General features: G+C 39.3%; 1 protein-coding gene across 3 annotated transcripts in view; it reads right to left on the bottom strand.

Moving 5' to 3' along the window:
- The window catches only part of Rabep1 (rabaptin, RAB GTPase binding effector protein 1), a 95,221-nt gene that overhangs the window by 45,791 nt on the left and 33,549 nt on the right, over positions 1-15,881 (bottom strand). The window contains exons 1-3 of one of the 3 annotated variants that reach the window (XM_070001692.1): positions 10,146-10,166; positions 4,218-4,421; positions 2,036-2,196 (exon numbers count right to left, since the gene is read on the bottom strand). In XM_070001692.1, the coding sequence (XP_069857793.1) occupies positions 2,036-2,196; positions 4,218-4,332 (276 nt within the window). In that variant the 5' untranslated portion in view covers positions 4,333-4,421; positions 10,146-10,166. Of the gene's footprint in view, positions 1-2,035; positions 2,197-4,217; positions 4,422-10,145; positions 10,167-15,881 lie in introns of those variants that run through there. The other 2 variants (XM_070001690.1, XM_070001691.1) reach the window with 2 other exon arrangements.

Here is a 15,881-nt window from a genome sequence, read left to right as displayed (position 1 = left end):
TCTGTTAGCAAACTTTTGAGGGGCACTTTTTAAAATACGGATATATTTATTTTATCATAAAGATATGGTACAGAGGGGTTACAGTTACATTAGCAAGGTAATGAGCTCATTTCCTATGGAGCATTGTTACCCCCTCCTTTGATTTTCCCATACCATCCCTTTCCTCCCCCACATCCTCCCTGTCTACCACCCCCCCCACCAGGGGCACTTTTTTAAATGATAGAACAAACCCAGACATGGCTGTACATGCCTGTGATCTTAACACTCAGAAGGCTGAATCAGGAGAATTTGAAGCCAGCCTGGGCTACATATTAAGTTCCAGGCCAGGATGAGCTAAAAAAGACCCAATGTAAATAAATAAATAAATAAATAAGTCAGTCAGTCAGTCAGTCAGTCAGTCAGAAGGGTCATTAAAAGCAAAGAAACTCTGAGAAACTGTCACAGCTAAAAGGGGCCTACAAGTCATTCAGTCTATGACTAAGTGCAATATGGTGCCCTGGATTCAATCCTTGAAGTAAAATACAAAACAAACAAGCAGAAAAAAGGTGAAAATTAATGTGATCTAAATACAAACAATAGACCTTTAGTTAATAATAATAAATCAGTTTATTTTTTCTGAGACCAGAACTCAAACTCTGTATCTGATGCATACATTCATTAGTTGGCACTCTACCACCTGAGCCACACCTCTAACCTAGTATGTTTCTTAATGTGACAAGTATATTATGCTACTATAAGATATTAATAAGAAAAACTGGGCATGTAATAGATTAGGAATTCTACTATCTTCATTACTTTTCTGTTAACCAAACTGTTCTAAAAGCTGGGCACTAATGGCTCACATATGTAATCCTAGCTACTCAGGAGGCTGAGATCTGAGGATCACAGATCAAAGCCAACCTTTTTTTTCTTTTTTTTTTCTTTTTTTTTGGGGGGGGGGGGTCCGGTCATGGGGCCTGAGCTCTTCAGCTCAAGGCTAGTGCTCTACCACTTGAGCCACAGCACCACTTCCGGCTTTGTTCTTTTTGCTTATGTGGTGCTGAGGAATCGAACCCAGGGCCTCAGGCATGCAAGGCAAGCGCTCTACCACTGAGCCACCTTCCCAGCCCTCAAAGCCAACCTTGACAAGATTCTTATCTCCAAATAAACACCAAAAAGGATAGATATGGAACTGTGGCTCAAGTGGTAGAGCACTAGCCTTGAGCACAAAAGCTCAGGGACAGTTCCAGGCCCCAAGCTCCAGGACTAAGACAAAAAATATATATATAAACAAGTTTTAAAGTATTTATGCACTAAATTAATAAAACAGTAATTCATAAGACCAAACTGATCCAAAGGCTTTTTAGGTTTTCTCAATGTAAATGTCTCATTTAGTTCCACTGTGTTCAGGCATTGTATGCTATTATATTCAAACATTAGTATGTGAAACATTTGTCACACAGGAATCAAGGTATGCTGAGAAGGAAAATGTAGTGTTAAAATACTGGCTTAGAAACAGTCATCAAACAACTGCTTTGACCTAACAGTTATTGAGCATCCATGTGCTACATTTTTCTGTATATATGTAGGATATACAAAAAAAAAAGAAAAGATTCTAGGGCTGGATGTAGCTCCAGTAGTAAAGCACCTTCAATTCCCAGTACTATGCTGTGGACAGATCGAGGTCCACTCTCACAAAGCTTACATTTTAGCAGAGAGAAAGGCAGAAAAAAAATTTCACAGTAAAAAAAGGTGAAGTCTTGTTTTATAATTAAAAATGGTAGAGAAAAAGTGGGCAGAACACAGGAAATCAGGAGAGGCATGGAGGCTAGGGAAGGGAGACAAGCAAGGTGCAGTGTGAAACAGAGTAGTGAGAATAGCTTCCTGAAGAGGAGACTCAGCTCCAAGATTGGAAGAAGATTAAGGGAAAGATTATCTATCTTCCATGTCTGTATACTAAGAGTTCTCTGTAACAGAAAACATAAACCACAACGTTTGATGAAGTGCTTTATGTTTACATTCAAATATTTCTATAGAAGAACATGTTCCTTCATACCTTTTTCATTTCATTTTCTAAATTTTCTTCCTCTTGTCCTTCAGACAGGCGTCTTCGGAGGTCAGCTATTTCCCGGTCTGCAGACTCTCGATACTGTGCCCATTGTGCTCGCTCCTGCTCTAGCCTAAGGTGAAACTGGTGTTCATAGTCTCGAACTGTTTCTACAAAACAGTAGGGGAAATATCTGGCATATATGAATTTTTTTTAAGTTGTATAGAGCTTATGCCTAATTCCTGGAATACTTCTAATTCACTATAAAAAAAAAAGAGCAATTCTAGCATTATCTGTAGACAAATAATATCATCATCCTTAATTTTCACAATAAACCTCTGCCACGTAATATAGATAAGAAACCTTAGGAAAGTGTAAAAGTCTGGTCATTGCTTCATAACCAGCAAGAAGCTGAACTTGAAACTTAAGACTAACTCCAAAATCTATGTTTGTACACAAAACATTATGGCTCTCAAGACAAACACTTATCACACTATCTACCTGAAAATGGGAAAAGAGTTATATTGTCTCTGCAATATAACTTTGCAAAACACCAAAATTCTAAATCAAGACCAATTCTGTAAAGTCTTTGTTAAAGGCTTTATCTTTTCTTTCAGTACTGAAGATTGAATTCAGGGCTAGGTAAGTACTCAACCAATTAAGCCACACCTCCAGCCTTATCTTTAAAATATCTTAAGCTAGGTACTAGTGGCTGGAACTATAATCCTAGCTAGTCAAGAGGCTGAGATCTGGGGATTGTAGTTCAAAGCCAGGCCAAGCAGGAAAAGTCCATGAGACACTTATCTTTAATTAACTATGAGAAAACCAGAAATGGAGCTGTGGCTCAAAGTGGTAGAACAACAGCTTTCAGCAGATAAGTTCAGAGACAGTGCCCAGGTCCTAAATTCAAGCTCCAGGACTAGCACAAAAATAAATACCTTAAAATAAAATGTAGTAGACACTGCTGATTGCCCATCAATTTCTACTTTTCTTCTTTATTAACAAGACACTAATTTTGTTTAGGATATCAATGTTCCCAATTTAAGAGGCTGGATAAGTAGCTCAGTAGTAGATTACTTGCCTACTGTGCACAAGACTCACAAAAATAATATATAAAAATAAAAAATATATTTTGTTTCCCTTTAGTTATGGTTATCTATAACCACACACTTGAGGGGGTATATGCTGGAAATTCATGGAAAACTTTAGTTTTTTGGATGTTGGCTAGAGAAGTAGCAGCCATTTTTCTGGTATGAAGCAAAAATGAAGTTGAAAATTACATGTAAAGATGAAGAAAAGGTGGCTTGAAGAAGCTTGGAAGGCTAGTGACACCATGGAACCATTACAACCAGTCCTAAGTTACCTACTCAGAAGGAAAAATGAATCCTATTTGTGTAAACTCCTATAATCAGGTATGTTACACAAAGCCCAGAGTGACCCTTAATGTGTTAACTAGGCATAATAGGGTTAGCCTTACCTGTCTTCTCACCAAGACCACTACAGCCAAAAACTGACACTCGGATGCAAAGACTGGGGTAGGGGAGTCAATATTATTTCACATTTATAGTGTTAACCAATTCCAGGATCCCAAATTCAGGGGATAGATACTTCATCTTGTCACCATCTTGTCAGAAATATAATTAAGCATTTGTTCCAAAAGGAGATAGAAATTCTGGACTATCACACTTCCTCAGACCAAGGGTCACATGCTGGCAGCCCATAAAGCTCATTCTAATTCACAGGTCATTCATTTACATCTATTTCATATACAAACGTCTTAGTAACAAGACAACAATAAACTAGAGGAACAATGATTAACTAGAGCTGTTACACTTAAATAATCCCTTCAATACTTTTCATGGCAGCCATATCCAGTTCAGCACTCTCACTTCCTGTGCCCATAGCTTTATTCACATGACCTTTATACAAAAATCTACTTTTAAGCCTTGCATTAAATCTTACAATTAACTATTAGTCCTCATTTGATGCATTGTCTATCTAATTCACTGTAGCTATCCTTAAATCTGTTAAGGATACAGATGAAAAACCCACTTACAATGGGTTTATATTCTTTAATCTGACAGAAAAACCTTGAAGACTATATAAAACTACAAATAAACTCAGAATATATTTGGTGACAATCTGAAACTCAGCTGCCTCAGGAAGTCATAAAACTGATCTTTCTCTTTACCTTTCATAACAGCTTGAAGTGAAGCAACTTCTTCTCTCCACTGCCTTTTCACTTCATCTATAGCTTCCTGCTTAGTATTTTCAGACACTGTGGCAATAGCCTTAATATTCTCCATCTCTGCCTGAGCTTCCCATAGTTGTGTCCGAAGGTGTCCCAAATCATCCTGTGCAGCCTGTAAAACTGCATTTTGTCTCTTCAGATCCTCTGGAAAAAAGTCAAAGACTTCCTATTAATAAAAGGTTCACTTTATCAGACTAAAAATCTAATAAATCTAGATTTTAAAATGTTACATAGAGCATAACACCATTTTTAATAAAATAATTCAGTTATTGTAGTACTAGGGATGAACCCAGGGCTACTATTTTGCTTCCTAAGCAAGCATTCTACCACTTGAGCCATACCCCTTAAGTCCTTTTAAAAATTTTTCTGAAATGAGATCTCAATACCTTTGCCCAGTCTGACCTTGGAACCTGCAACCTTTATGCCTCTGCCTCCCAAGTGGCTAGAATTACAGGTGTGGGCCAAATTAATAGAGAATGAAACTTAGCTGGGTGTCACATCTACTGTTAACTAACTAATGATGCAGTGCAGAAAGCCATAGTTTTAGAGCTATACTTAGGCTCATCCACCATGAATTTTGTCAAATTAACTTCTCTGGGCTTAGTACACATATCTGTAGACTGAGAAAATTAAAAAATTACTACTTCACAGGGGTTTTGTAATGAAAAAATAATTTATTGGAGGCTCATCCCTGTAATTCTAACTACTCAGGAGGCTGAGATCTGAGAATCGCAGCTCAAAGCAAGCACAGGCAGGAAAGTCCATAAGACTCTTATCTCCAATTAATCACAGAATAAGCCCGAAGTGGTGCTGTGGTTCAAGCAGTAGGGTGCTAGCCTTGAGCAAAAGGAGCTTAGGGACACCACCCAGGCCCAGATTAGCAAGGTCCAGGATTGGCAATAGTAATAATAATAATTTATTGGAATTGTTTATTAGTATAGTATCTTCCACAAAATAAACCTCCAGGAAATATTTCACAGAGAAAAGAAAGCAAGAGTGCCACATCCAGGTTTTCTGGTTTTTTTAAGTTAGAATTTCACAGCATCCCCTTACCATCTCCTACATACTAGATTGATTTAAGCCTATGTAGGACAGATATTTGTAGTCACACTGAGTTCTGAAAAAGATGAACCTACTATCAGTATATGGGAATGTGCCTGTTTTCCATCCTTCCTTACTAACAGTCAGTACTCTCCATTAAAAAAAAAAAAATTCTTGTGAACATCTTTAGTGTAAGAGGGTCATCCTTTATTTTTTGTGTCAGTATTGGGGCTTGAATTCAGGGCCTGGATACTGTTGCTGAAATTCTACCACTTGAGCCACAATTCCACTTCTGGGTTTTGCTAGTTAACTGGAGATGAAGAGTCTCACAGACTTTCCTGATGGGCTGGCTTCAAACTACAAACCTTAGATCTCAGCCTCCTGTATGGGTAGGCTTACAGGCATAAAGCACTAGTTCCCAGCTAAGCTGATCATCTTTTTAATTTACATTCCCTACTAATAGAGTACTTTTTCATTCATTTATTAGTGACTAGAATTTCCTCTCTGGTGATATGCTCTATCTTTTTTCATTTTTTTTCTTCTTCATTTTATTTTGAGATAATCTCCAATTATGTACCTAGACTGGCCTTTAATTTATAATCCTCCTGCAACACCCCTCAAAGTGCAAGGATTTATGGGCTTGCAAACCACTGCCCAGCTTATCTGCGATTCTTTCAAACTGTTTTCCTTCTCATCTGGAAAAACATTTTGTATGCCTGGATATTAAACCTTTTTTTTTTTTATTTTGTCAGTTGTGGGGCCTGAACTCTGGGCCTGGGCACTGTCCCTTAGCTCTTCAGCTCAAGGCTAGTGATCTACCATTTGAACCATAGCACCACTTCCGGCTTTTTCTGCTTATGTGGTGCTGAGGAATTGAACCCAGGGCCTCGTGCATGCAAGACAAGCACTCTACCACTGAGCCACCTTCCCAGCCCCATATTAAATCTTTTCCTCCAAAACTTTTTTTCAATACACTGCTGTCTCATCTTTATTATCTTAATTATATATATTTATTGTATAATTTTAAGATATATATTTAACGTATCTTAATCTTAAGATATATTTAATACTTCTTAGTTACATATCTTAATTTTTATATCTTTAAGTATTTAAAAGTTGCAAGAAATATAAAGAACAGTCATCAACATCCTTTGCGAATATGGAATCTAAACAAAATGGCCCTGAAAATAAAACTGACTTCAAAATTAAAATTTAGTTCTAACTTTATAACTTTAAGAGGATCACAAGACCCTCAGGCCTTAGTTTCCTAAGGGAGTGGCAACACTTTTTTTTTTTTTCAAAAAATGTCTAACCACTTGTAAAAATCAAACAGTATCAAAGAGCCCTGAAAAGTTGTGAAGACATTCATTGTTATTAAACACTTGAGAAGGTTAGGCATGGTGCTGCACACCTGTAACCCCAGTTAATCAGGAAACAAAAATCAGCAGGGTAGTATCTGGAGTTCTGCCAGTCAGGGGGAAAAGTCAGAAAGACTCCATCTCAACAAACAAGCCAGATAAGGTGGTCCACACTGTGATCCCAGCCACAAGGAGGAGGATGGCTGGAAAGTCCTAGTAAAAAACATGAGATTCTAGTCAAAAAATATCTAAAACAAAAAAGAATCATGCCTCAAGCATAGCAGGCTTGAGGCTCTGAGTCCAAAGTCCAGTGTCACCAAAAATTCATTAACTAAAAACTAGTCCCAGGAATTAAACGGGCAAAAAATCTTACATTAAATTCAGAACAAAATCATTTAAGAAACCATTACTCTCAACATTGGTTTGACATCATTTCCTTATCACTATTAAAATATTTTGAAATTCTGTCAGAGATACAATATACAGTATATACAATATGAAGAATATAGATGCCTAAGAAATAGTGGTAGCTGTGTATCTGGGATTGAATATAGAAATCTGTGAAATCACAAAACTAGAGAGAAAAAAGGGAAGAGAGGATAGGAAGGTGGCTCAGTGGTAGAGTGCTTGCCTTGCATGCCTGAGGCCCTGCGTTGGATTCCTCAGCACCACATAAACAAAAAAAGAAAAAAGCCGGAAGTGGCTCTGTGGCTCAAGTGGTAGAGCGCTAGCCTTGAGCTGAAGAGCTGGGGGACAGCGCCCAGGCCCAGAGTTCAGGCCCCATGACCAGACCCCCCCCAATAAAAGGGGGGGAAGAGAGAGATAGAAAAGAAATGGAGGGGAGTGGGGGGAGAAGGGAGGAAAGGGAGGAAAGGGAGGAGAGAAAGTGGGGAAGAGGGGAAGGGAGAGAGAGAATCCTAAACTTGAGTGTTAAAAAGAAAAAAAAAGAAAATATTATTTCTGGAATGTTGTTTTCATAGTTGCAAATAATCTATTTCCATTTAACCTTCTTCATCCTACAAATTACAATTTTATCAAGGCGCAAGCTTATATACTTAACACCTTCTCATGCTTATAATCACTAATAGTTTTAATTTTCAAACATACTCAGAGTATCTTTTCTGTGTTTTCACCCAAATTCACCAGGTTTTAAGATTGTGCCACATTTATTTCAACTATCCTTTCTCTTGGCTGCAGCATTTTCAAATAAGTCCCAGAAATATCTCTAAAACACATCTCTAAAAACAGATATTTTCATTTATAAATACCATACAAGTGTCACACATAAAAAATAATTAACAAACTGGGTGCAGTGGCCCAATCTGCAGTTCTACCTAGGTAGCTGAGATCTGTGAAGCCAATCTCAACAGAAAAGTCTGAAGGAGTCCAATTAATCAGGACTGAAGGTGTGGCTCAAGTATGAGAGCATCAGCTGTGAGCAAGAAGGTCAAGCCAGACAAAGCCAAGGCCCTGGATTCAAGCATCCATACTAGTAGAAAAAATAACTTGCTTGATACAATCTAAAGTCCAATCTGTAGTAAAATTTCTCCAATTAAACAAAATCTTCTCCATAAATAGGTTTAAATTACAATCAGAGTAAGGCTGGCATTTCATTTGTGTGTGCACTACTATGCCCAGCTTTTCACTGGCTGAGTTAGTATGTCCCCAACTTTTTGCCCAACCTGACTTGGAACTACAATTTTCTATCCAGATCTCTACCTTACAAGTAGCTAGGATTACAGGTGTGACTCACTGAATGTGTGTGGGGGGGGGAGGGGAGAGGGTTGGGTTGTTGTTTTTGTGTCTTGGTGCAGGTACTGGGGCCTCTTGCTCTCACTTAGCTTTTCCGCTCAGATGACACACTATCACTTGAGCCACACCTCTACCTCTGGATTTTTGCTGGTTAACTGGGGGTAAGTCTCAAGGACTTTTCTGTCTGGTAAATCCTCAGATCTCAGCTTCCTGAGTAATAGGATTACAGGTGTGATCTACTAGCCCCAGGTTAAATTTTTTATTTTAATAAGGTAACTTTTTGTTTCTTTTAATGTATTATACCTTTGGTTATGCATCTTAAAAAGTTTTCTTGTGCTGGGAAGTTGGCTCAGTGGTAGAGTGCTTGCCTTGCCTGCACGAGGCCCTGGGTTCGATTCCTCAGCACCATATAAGCAGAAAAAGCCAGAAGTGGCACTGTGTCTCAAGTGGTAGAGTGCTAGCCTTGAGCTGGAGAGCTGAGAGACAGCACCCAGACCTAGAGTTCAAACCCCACAACCAACAAAATATACCAACAAAAGATTTAAAAAAGTTTTCTTCTGTGTTATCTTCAGTGAGATTTATATTTCTAAACTTTAGGCCTTTTATCCTTGTTGATTTCTGCAAAAGGTATAAGATTTCTAACTAGATTTACAGTTTTGCAAGTGAATGTCTAGTTTTTCAGGCATCATTTGTTGAAAAAAAAACTTTCTCAAGCTGGGAAGATGGCTCAGTGGTAGAGCGCTTGCCTTGCATGCATGAGGCCCTGGGTTCGATTACTCAGCACCACATAAGCAAAAAGAAAAAAGCCAGAAGTGGCGCTGTGGCTCAAGTGGTAGAGCGCTAGCCTTGAGCTGAAGAGCTGGGGGACAGCGCCCAGGCCCTGAGTTCAAGCCCCACGACCGGACCCAAAAACAAACAAACAAACAAAAATTTCTCCAAAATTTCCTTGCTTCCTTTTCAAACATTAGTTTATTATATTTACATTAGTCTATTTCTGAACTCTCTGTTCTGTCTGTTTTACTGCTGGGTCTTGTCTGTCCTTTCACTAATATCACATTATCTTTATTAACAGAGCTTTATATAAAACCTTAAGGTCAAGTTATGTTATTTCTCAGACATTGTTATTCTCCTTCAATGATACTGAGCTAGTTACAACAGCTCTTTTGCCTTGATAAATAAGCTTTTCAGTCTGTCGCTGTCTACAAAATACTTCCAGGGATTTTGATTGGGATTATACTAAATCTACAGATCAGGTTGTGATGAACTGATATCCTAAACCATATTGAGTATTCTTACCCATAAACACAGCATTTTTCTCCATTTATTTACTTCTTAATTTCTTTCATTGTGGCTACATAGCTTTCCCCATATATACATGTATACCTCTTGTTCTATAGCATTTCAATGTTTTGCCAATACATGTAAATGGCAATGTGTCTTAACTTTCAAATTCCATTGTTCATTCCTGGTATACAGGAAACCAACTGGTCTTTTGTACAATGACTTTATGGTCATGCAATAACCTTTTTGTACAATAACCTTATCACAGGAGGTGTTTCTTTTTTGTCATTTTTTTCTGGATTTTCTAAAGAAAATCATGTCATCTGTGAACAATTACAATTTTATTCTGCTTTTTTAGATCAGTAAGACTTTTCATTTCTTTTAATTACTGAATATTAGCTAAGACTACATTGGGAATAAATGAAAAGGCACTTGCCTTGGTCTTGACCATAGTAGGAAAGCCTCAAGTTTGTTATCGTTAAGATTAAGACCTTAGGGCTGGGAAGGTGGCTCAGTGGTAGAGTGCTTGCCTTGCATGCATGAGGCCCTGGGTTCGATTCCTCAGCACCACATAAGCAGAAAAAGCCGGAGTGGGACTGAGGCTCAAGTGGTAGAGCGCTAGCCTTGAACTGAAGAACAGTGTCCAGGCCCAGAGTTCAGGAAAAAAAAAAAAAAAAAAGATTAAGATCTTAGACTGTTACTGGTGGCACTCGCCTGTAATCCTAACTACTCAGGAGGTTGGGATCTGAGGATAAGAGTTCAAAGCCAGCCCAGGCAGGGCAGGAAGTCCTCGGGATTCTTATCTCCAATTAATCACCAGAAAATTGTAAGTGGCACTGTAGCTCAAAGTGGTAAAGCACTTGCTTTGAGTGAAAAGAGCTCAGGACAGCACCCAGGCATGGAGTTCAAGCCCACTCCTGGGGGGAAAAAATGTTAGCTTAAATCTTTTGTACACCACTACCTTTCTATCCCTAAATCCATAGGTTTTCTGTTCTTGGGGGGAGGGGTTGTTTGTATTTTTTAACTTTGTTGGTCATGAGGCTTGAACTCAGGGCCTGGGCACTGACCCTGAGCTTTTACTCAAGGTGAACGCTCTAGCACTTGAGACACAGTACCACTTCTGGTTTTCCGGTGGTTAACTGGAAATAAGTCTCATGGACTTTCTTGCCTGGGGTGGCTTTGAACGGTGATTCTCAGTCCTCAGCCTCCTGAGTAGGATTACAGGCTGGAGCCACCAACACCCAGCTTGTTATAGTTTTAAATAATTTATGTAATCTAGACAAAAATCCTTTACATTTCCAAGGTTGTCTTTTCACTTTCACAATGGTAGCCACAATGCTGATGAAGGCTGACTTACATATATTTTTTTGGTTGCTTTGACTTCTAGTGTCATATCAGAAAAATCATTGACTAAGAGTTTATACCTTGTCTTTTGTATTTAAGTCTTTACACAATTGTGTAGACAGGAGTTCAACTTCATTCTTTTGCATACAGATATCCAAATATAAATGCAAATTGTTAAAAGAGAGTTTTCCCACTGAACTGTCTGGCACATAGAAAAACAATGAATGATAAATGTGTTTATTTCTAGATTCTCAATTCTATTCCACTGCTGTCTTCATAATAGTGCCACATTGTTTTGATTAGTGTTCCTTTGTATTAAGGTTTTGTCTTTATTTTTTGGCCTAGGCACTGTCCCTGAGCTTTTTTAGTTCACGTCTAGTGCTCTACCACTTGAGCCACAGTGCCACTTTCAGCTTTTTCTGTTTATGTGGTACTGAGGAATTGAACCCAGGGCTTCATGCATGGTAGGCAAGCACTCTACCACTAAGCCACATTCTCAACCCTGTAAGTTTTGAAATCAAGAACTTCAGTTTACATACAAGAACTTCAGGTTACATACACATATGCACACACATACACACATGCACACATGTGTGCACACAAAGACTGAGTGATTTGTCCCAGGGAAAGGTCTTTTTCAGCTTTTTTTTTTGGTTGGTCATAGGGCTCGAACTCTGGGCCTGGGTGCTGTCCCTAAGCTTTGCAGTTCAAGAAGAGTGCTCTATCACTTAAGCCACAGTGTCACTTCCAGTTTTCTGGTGGTTAATTGGAGGTCAGAGTCTCACGGACTTTCCTACATGGGCTAGCTTTGAACCGTGATTCTCAGACTTCAGCCTCCTGAATAGCTGGGATTATAGGCATGAGCCATGGCGCCAGGCCTTTTTTTTTTTTTTTTTTTTGAGATTGCTCAAACTATTCTAGTTCTCTAGTACAAATTTGAGGATCAATTTGTCAATTTCTACAAAGAAACCAACTTCGATACTAAAGCACTGTACTGCATTTAGAGGTTAATCTTAGGAGTAATACCTCCAGTTTTCTGACCCATGAATACAAGATGCCTTCCTATTTCCTCAGATCTTTCATTTAATAACATTTTGACATTTTTTAGAGTAATTTTTAATTTATTTGGTTAAAATTAAAGTACAATAGTCAATTTGAGGCTTTTGGAATTGTTTTCTTTTTTTCTTGCCAGTCCTGGGATTTGAACTCAGGGCTTGGGCACTCTCCTTGAGCCGACTTGTACTCAAGGCTCTACCACTTGAGCCACAGCACCACTTCTGGCTTTTTCTGAGTAGCTAACTGGAGGTAAGACTCTCCTGGACTTTTCTGCCCTGGTTGGCTTCGAACATCCATCCTCAGATCTTACCCTCCTGAGTAGCTAAGATTACAGGTGTGAGCCCCTAGCACCAGGCTGGAATTGTTGTCTTGATTTCATTTTTAGATTGTTACTTTTTTTTTTTGGGGGGGGGGGGAGGGGGTCCAGTCGTGGGGCCTGAACTCTGGGCCTGGGCGCTGTCCCTCAGCTCTTCAGCTCAAGGCTAGTGCTCTACCACAGCACCAGTTCCGGCTTCTTTCTTTTTGCTTATGTGGTGTTGAGGAATCAAACCCAGGGCCTCATGCATGCAAGGCAAGCACTCTACCACTGAGCCACCTTCCCAGCCCCTAATTTTTTAAGTGTATAGTAATACAACTGATTTCTGTATATCTTCTATCCTCAATCTTGCTAAACTCAAATAGTTTTAAATAAATTTCCTTGAATATTGTTTTTGAAAATGATGTAGCTGGGCACAAGTAGCTCATGCCTATAATCCTAGCTACTTAGGAGAGGAGGCTTGACAGCAGAAGTATCACACAGTTCAGGAAGAAAAAACTTCTAGATCCTCTCTCAAAAATAAACAGTAGAAATAGAGCTGGAGCCAAGCAAGAAAGTCAAGTGAACTAAGGATCTTGAGTTCAAGCCCTGGTTCACATACACATACGCATATAAAAGAATGAATGAGTGGATGATGTCATTTTAGAAAAGTAAGTAGGGCTGGGAAGGTGGCTCAGTGGTAAGAGTGCTTGCCTTGCATGCATGAGGCCCTGGGTTCGATTCCTCAGTACCACATAAGAAAAAAGAAAAAAGCCAAAGTGGTGCTGTGGCTCAAGTGGTAGAGCGCTAGCCTTGAGCTGAAGAGCTGAGGGACAGCGCCCAGGCCCAGAGTTCAGGCCCCACGACCGGACCCAAAAAAAGAAAAAGAAAGTAAGTAGTTTTACTTAATTCTTCCTTTCTAGTCTGATTCCTTCTGTTTATTTCTCCTTCTCCATTTCCTTCTCCCCACCTCACCCTTTGACTAATTCAATTCCAATACTGAATAGAAACAAGAACATCATTGTCTTTTTTCAGATTTTAGAGGGAAAGTTCTCAGTCCTTAAAGAGTGGTATCAGCTGTGAGTTGTTTTTTTTTTTGGGGGGGGGGGGCCCAGTCGTGGGGCCTGAACTCTGGGCCTGGGCACTGTCTCTCAGCTCTTCGGCTCAAGGCTAGCGCTCTACCACTTGAAGCCACAGCGCCACTTCTGGCTTTTTTCTTTTTGCTTATGTGGTGCTGAGGAATCAAACACAGGGCCTCAGGCATGCAAGGCAAGCGCTCTACCACTGAGCCATCTTCCCAGCCCCCTCAGCTGTGAGTTTTTGTAGATGGTCTTTATCAGAATGACAGTGTTTAAAGGTATTGGACTTCATGAAATACTTTTTCAAGATCTATGGAACACTTTTTAGGATCATGCATTGTGGTTTTTTTTTTAATTTTCAAGAGTTCCTGCATTTCTACAGTAAATCCCATTGGTGACAATATACAATTCTTTCTACATCTTGTTGAGAATTTCAGAATTTCTACATCTAAAGAATATTAGTATTTTTTGGGGGGGGGATGAAGGGAGTTGGGTATCAAGACAATTAACTAGTCTCACAGAGGGCAGAGAAGGAGAGGGGAATAGAGAGGAAAAAAGGAAAAATCACAACTGCTATATGATCCACTCCTAAGTATATAGCTGAAAGAATCAAAGTCAACATATAACTGATACACTTGCATATTCATGCTTATCACAGCATTATTCATAATTGCCAAGTTACAGAATCAGTCTAGATGCCTATTAGTGGATGAATGGAAAAGAAAATGTGATATGTATACACAATGGAGTTCCAGTCATAAAGAATGAAACCACAGGTGCTGGTGGCTCACACCTGTAATCAAAAACCCTGAGTTCAAGCCTCAAGACCAACATACACACACCTCTTTGTATTTTATCTTTGTTTCGGTTTCACACAGAAAACATTTTTATGTTATTAAACTTAACTGTTCCTATTATTTCATTAATTTATTTGGTTATTTTTTTTCCACTGCTTTGAGAGTTTATCTTTTTCCAGGTTCTCCAGTTGAATACTTCAGGTCATTTAATTTTCAATCTTTTGGCTTTTCCACTCATGGATAGTGCTCTGCCATTTGCACCATACCTCCACTTTATAATTTTAATAAATGTTTTAACAGTTATAAGTTAATGCTCACTTTTAGCAGCATTCCACATTTTAAATTCTATTACTCAACACAATTATCTTTTTCTTACTTTTTTTAAATTTATTTTTATTTATTTTTTTTTGGGGGGGGGGAGGTCCAGTCGTGGGGACTGAACTCTGGGCCTGGGCTCTGTCCCTCAGCTCTTCAGCTCTAGGCTAGCGCTCTACCACTTGAGCCACAGAGCCACTTCCAGCTTTTTTCTTTTTGCTTATGTGGTGCTGAGGAATCGAACCCAGGGCCTCAGGCACGCAAGGCAAGCACTCTACCACTGAGCCACCTTCCCAGCCCCATATTTATTTTTTTTTAATTAATAATTTTTTTATTGTGAAAATACCATACAGAGGGGTAATGAACAAGGTAATGAGTACATTTCTTATCAAGCATTGTTGCCTCCTCCTCCTTAGTTTCCCCTTCCCATCCCTGCTCCCGACCCCCCCCCCAAATTCTTACTCTTTTTTTTCCCGTTAGTTGTGGGGCTTGATTGAACTCAGGGCCTGGGCACTATCCCTGAACTCTTTTTGCTCAAGGTCAGTGCTCCGGCATTTTGAACCACTGTTCCACTTCCAGTTTTCTGGTGGATAATTGGATATAAAAGTCTCACAGACTTTCCTGACCAGGCTTGCTTTGAACCATGACCCTCAGATCCTTAGTAGCTAGGATTACAGGGGTGAGTCACCAGTGCCCAGCGTTTTTGTTTTTTTTTTGGCCCTGAACTCAGGGCCTTGCACTTGCTAGGCAAGCACTCTACACTTGAGCTATGCGCACTTCCACCCTAGCTTTTTAGTTTTGTTTTGAGAGAGGGTCAAGTTACCTTTCTTAGGCTAGCCTCAAACTCACAATCCTGCCTGTCTCCCAAATAACCTGGGATTATAGCAATGTGCTACCATGCCAGACTATTTTGCTATTACTTGAGCTAGCAATTGATAAGACTGTTAAACATCTCCTATGTATGTATTTATCTATTGCTCTTGTGATTCTATCACAAGTTTTTCCTTGACAACATGTCAAGGTTACTTTGCTAAATACATAAATTCATAACTATTGCCATCAGGGTGGCTCACATATATAACCCCTAATTACATAGTAGACAGATATTGGAGAAACATGGTTCAAGGTCAGCCCAAGCAAAAAGTTTGTGAGATCCCAGATCAATCAATAAAAGCAGGACATAGTGACTGTAATGTGCCTGTCATCCCAACTATGTGGCTGGGCACTGGTTGTTCATGCTTGTAATTCTAGCTACTCAGGAGACTGAGATCTGAGAATTGTGGTTC

This window comes from Dipodomys merriami, unplaced genomic scaffold (assembly GCF_024711535.1).
Source record: "Dipodomys merriami isolate MVZ:Mamm:240054 unplaced genomic scaffold, mDipMer1.0.p SCAF_59, whole genome shotgun sequence".
Lineage (NCBI taxonomy): Eukaryota > Metazoa > Chordata > Mammalia > Rodentia > Heteromyidae > Dipodomys > Dipodomys merriami.
The sequence above is the reverse complement of the archived record's forward strand: the minus strand, read 5'-3'. Positions and strand labels throughout refer to the sequence as shown.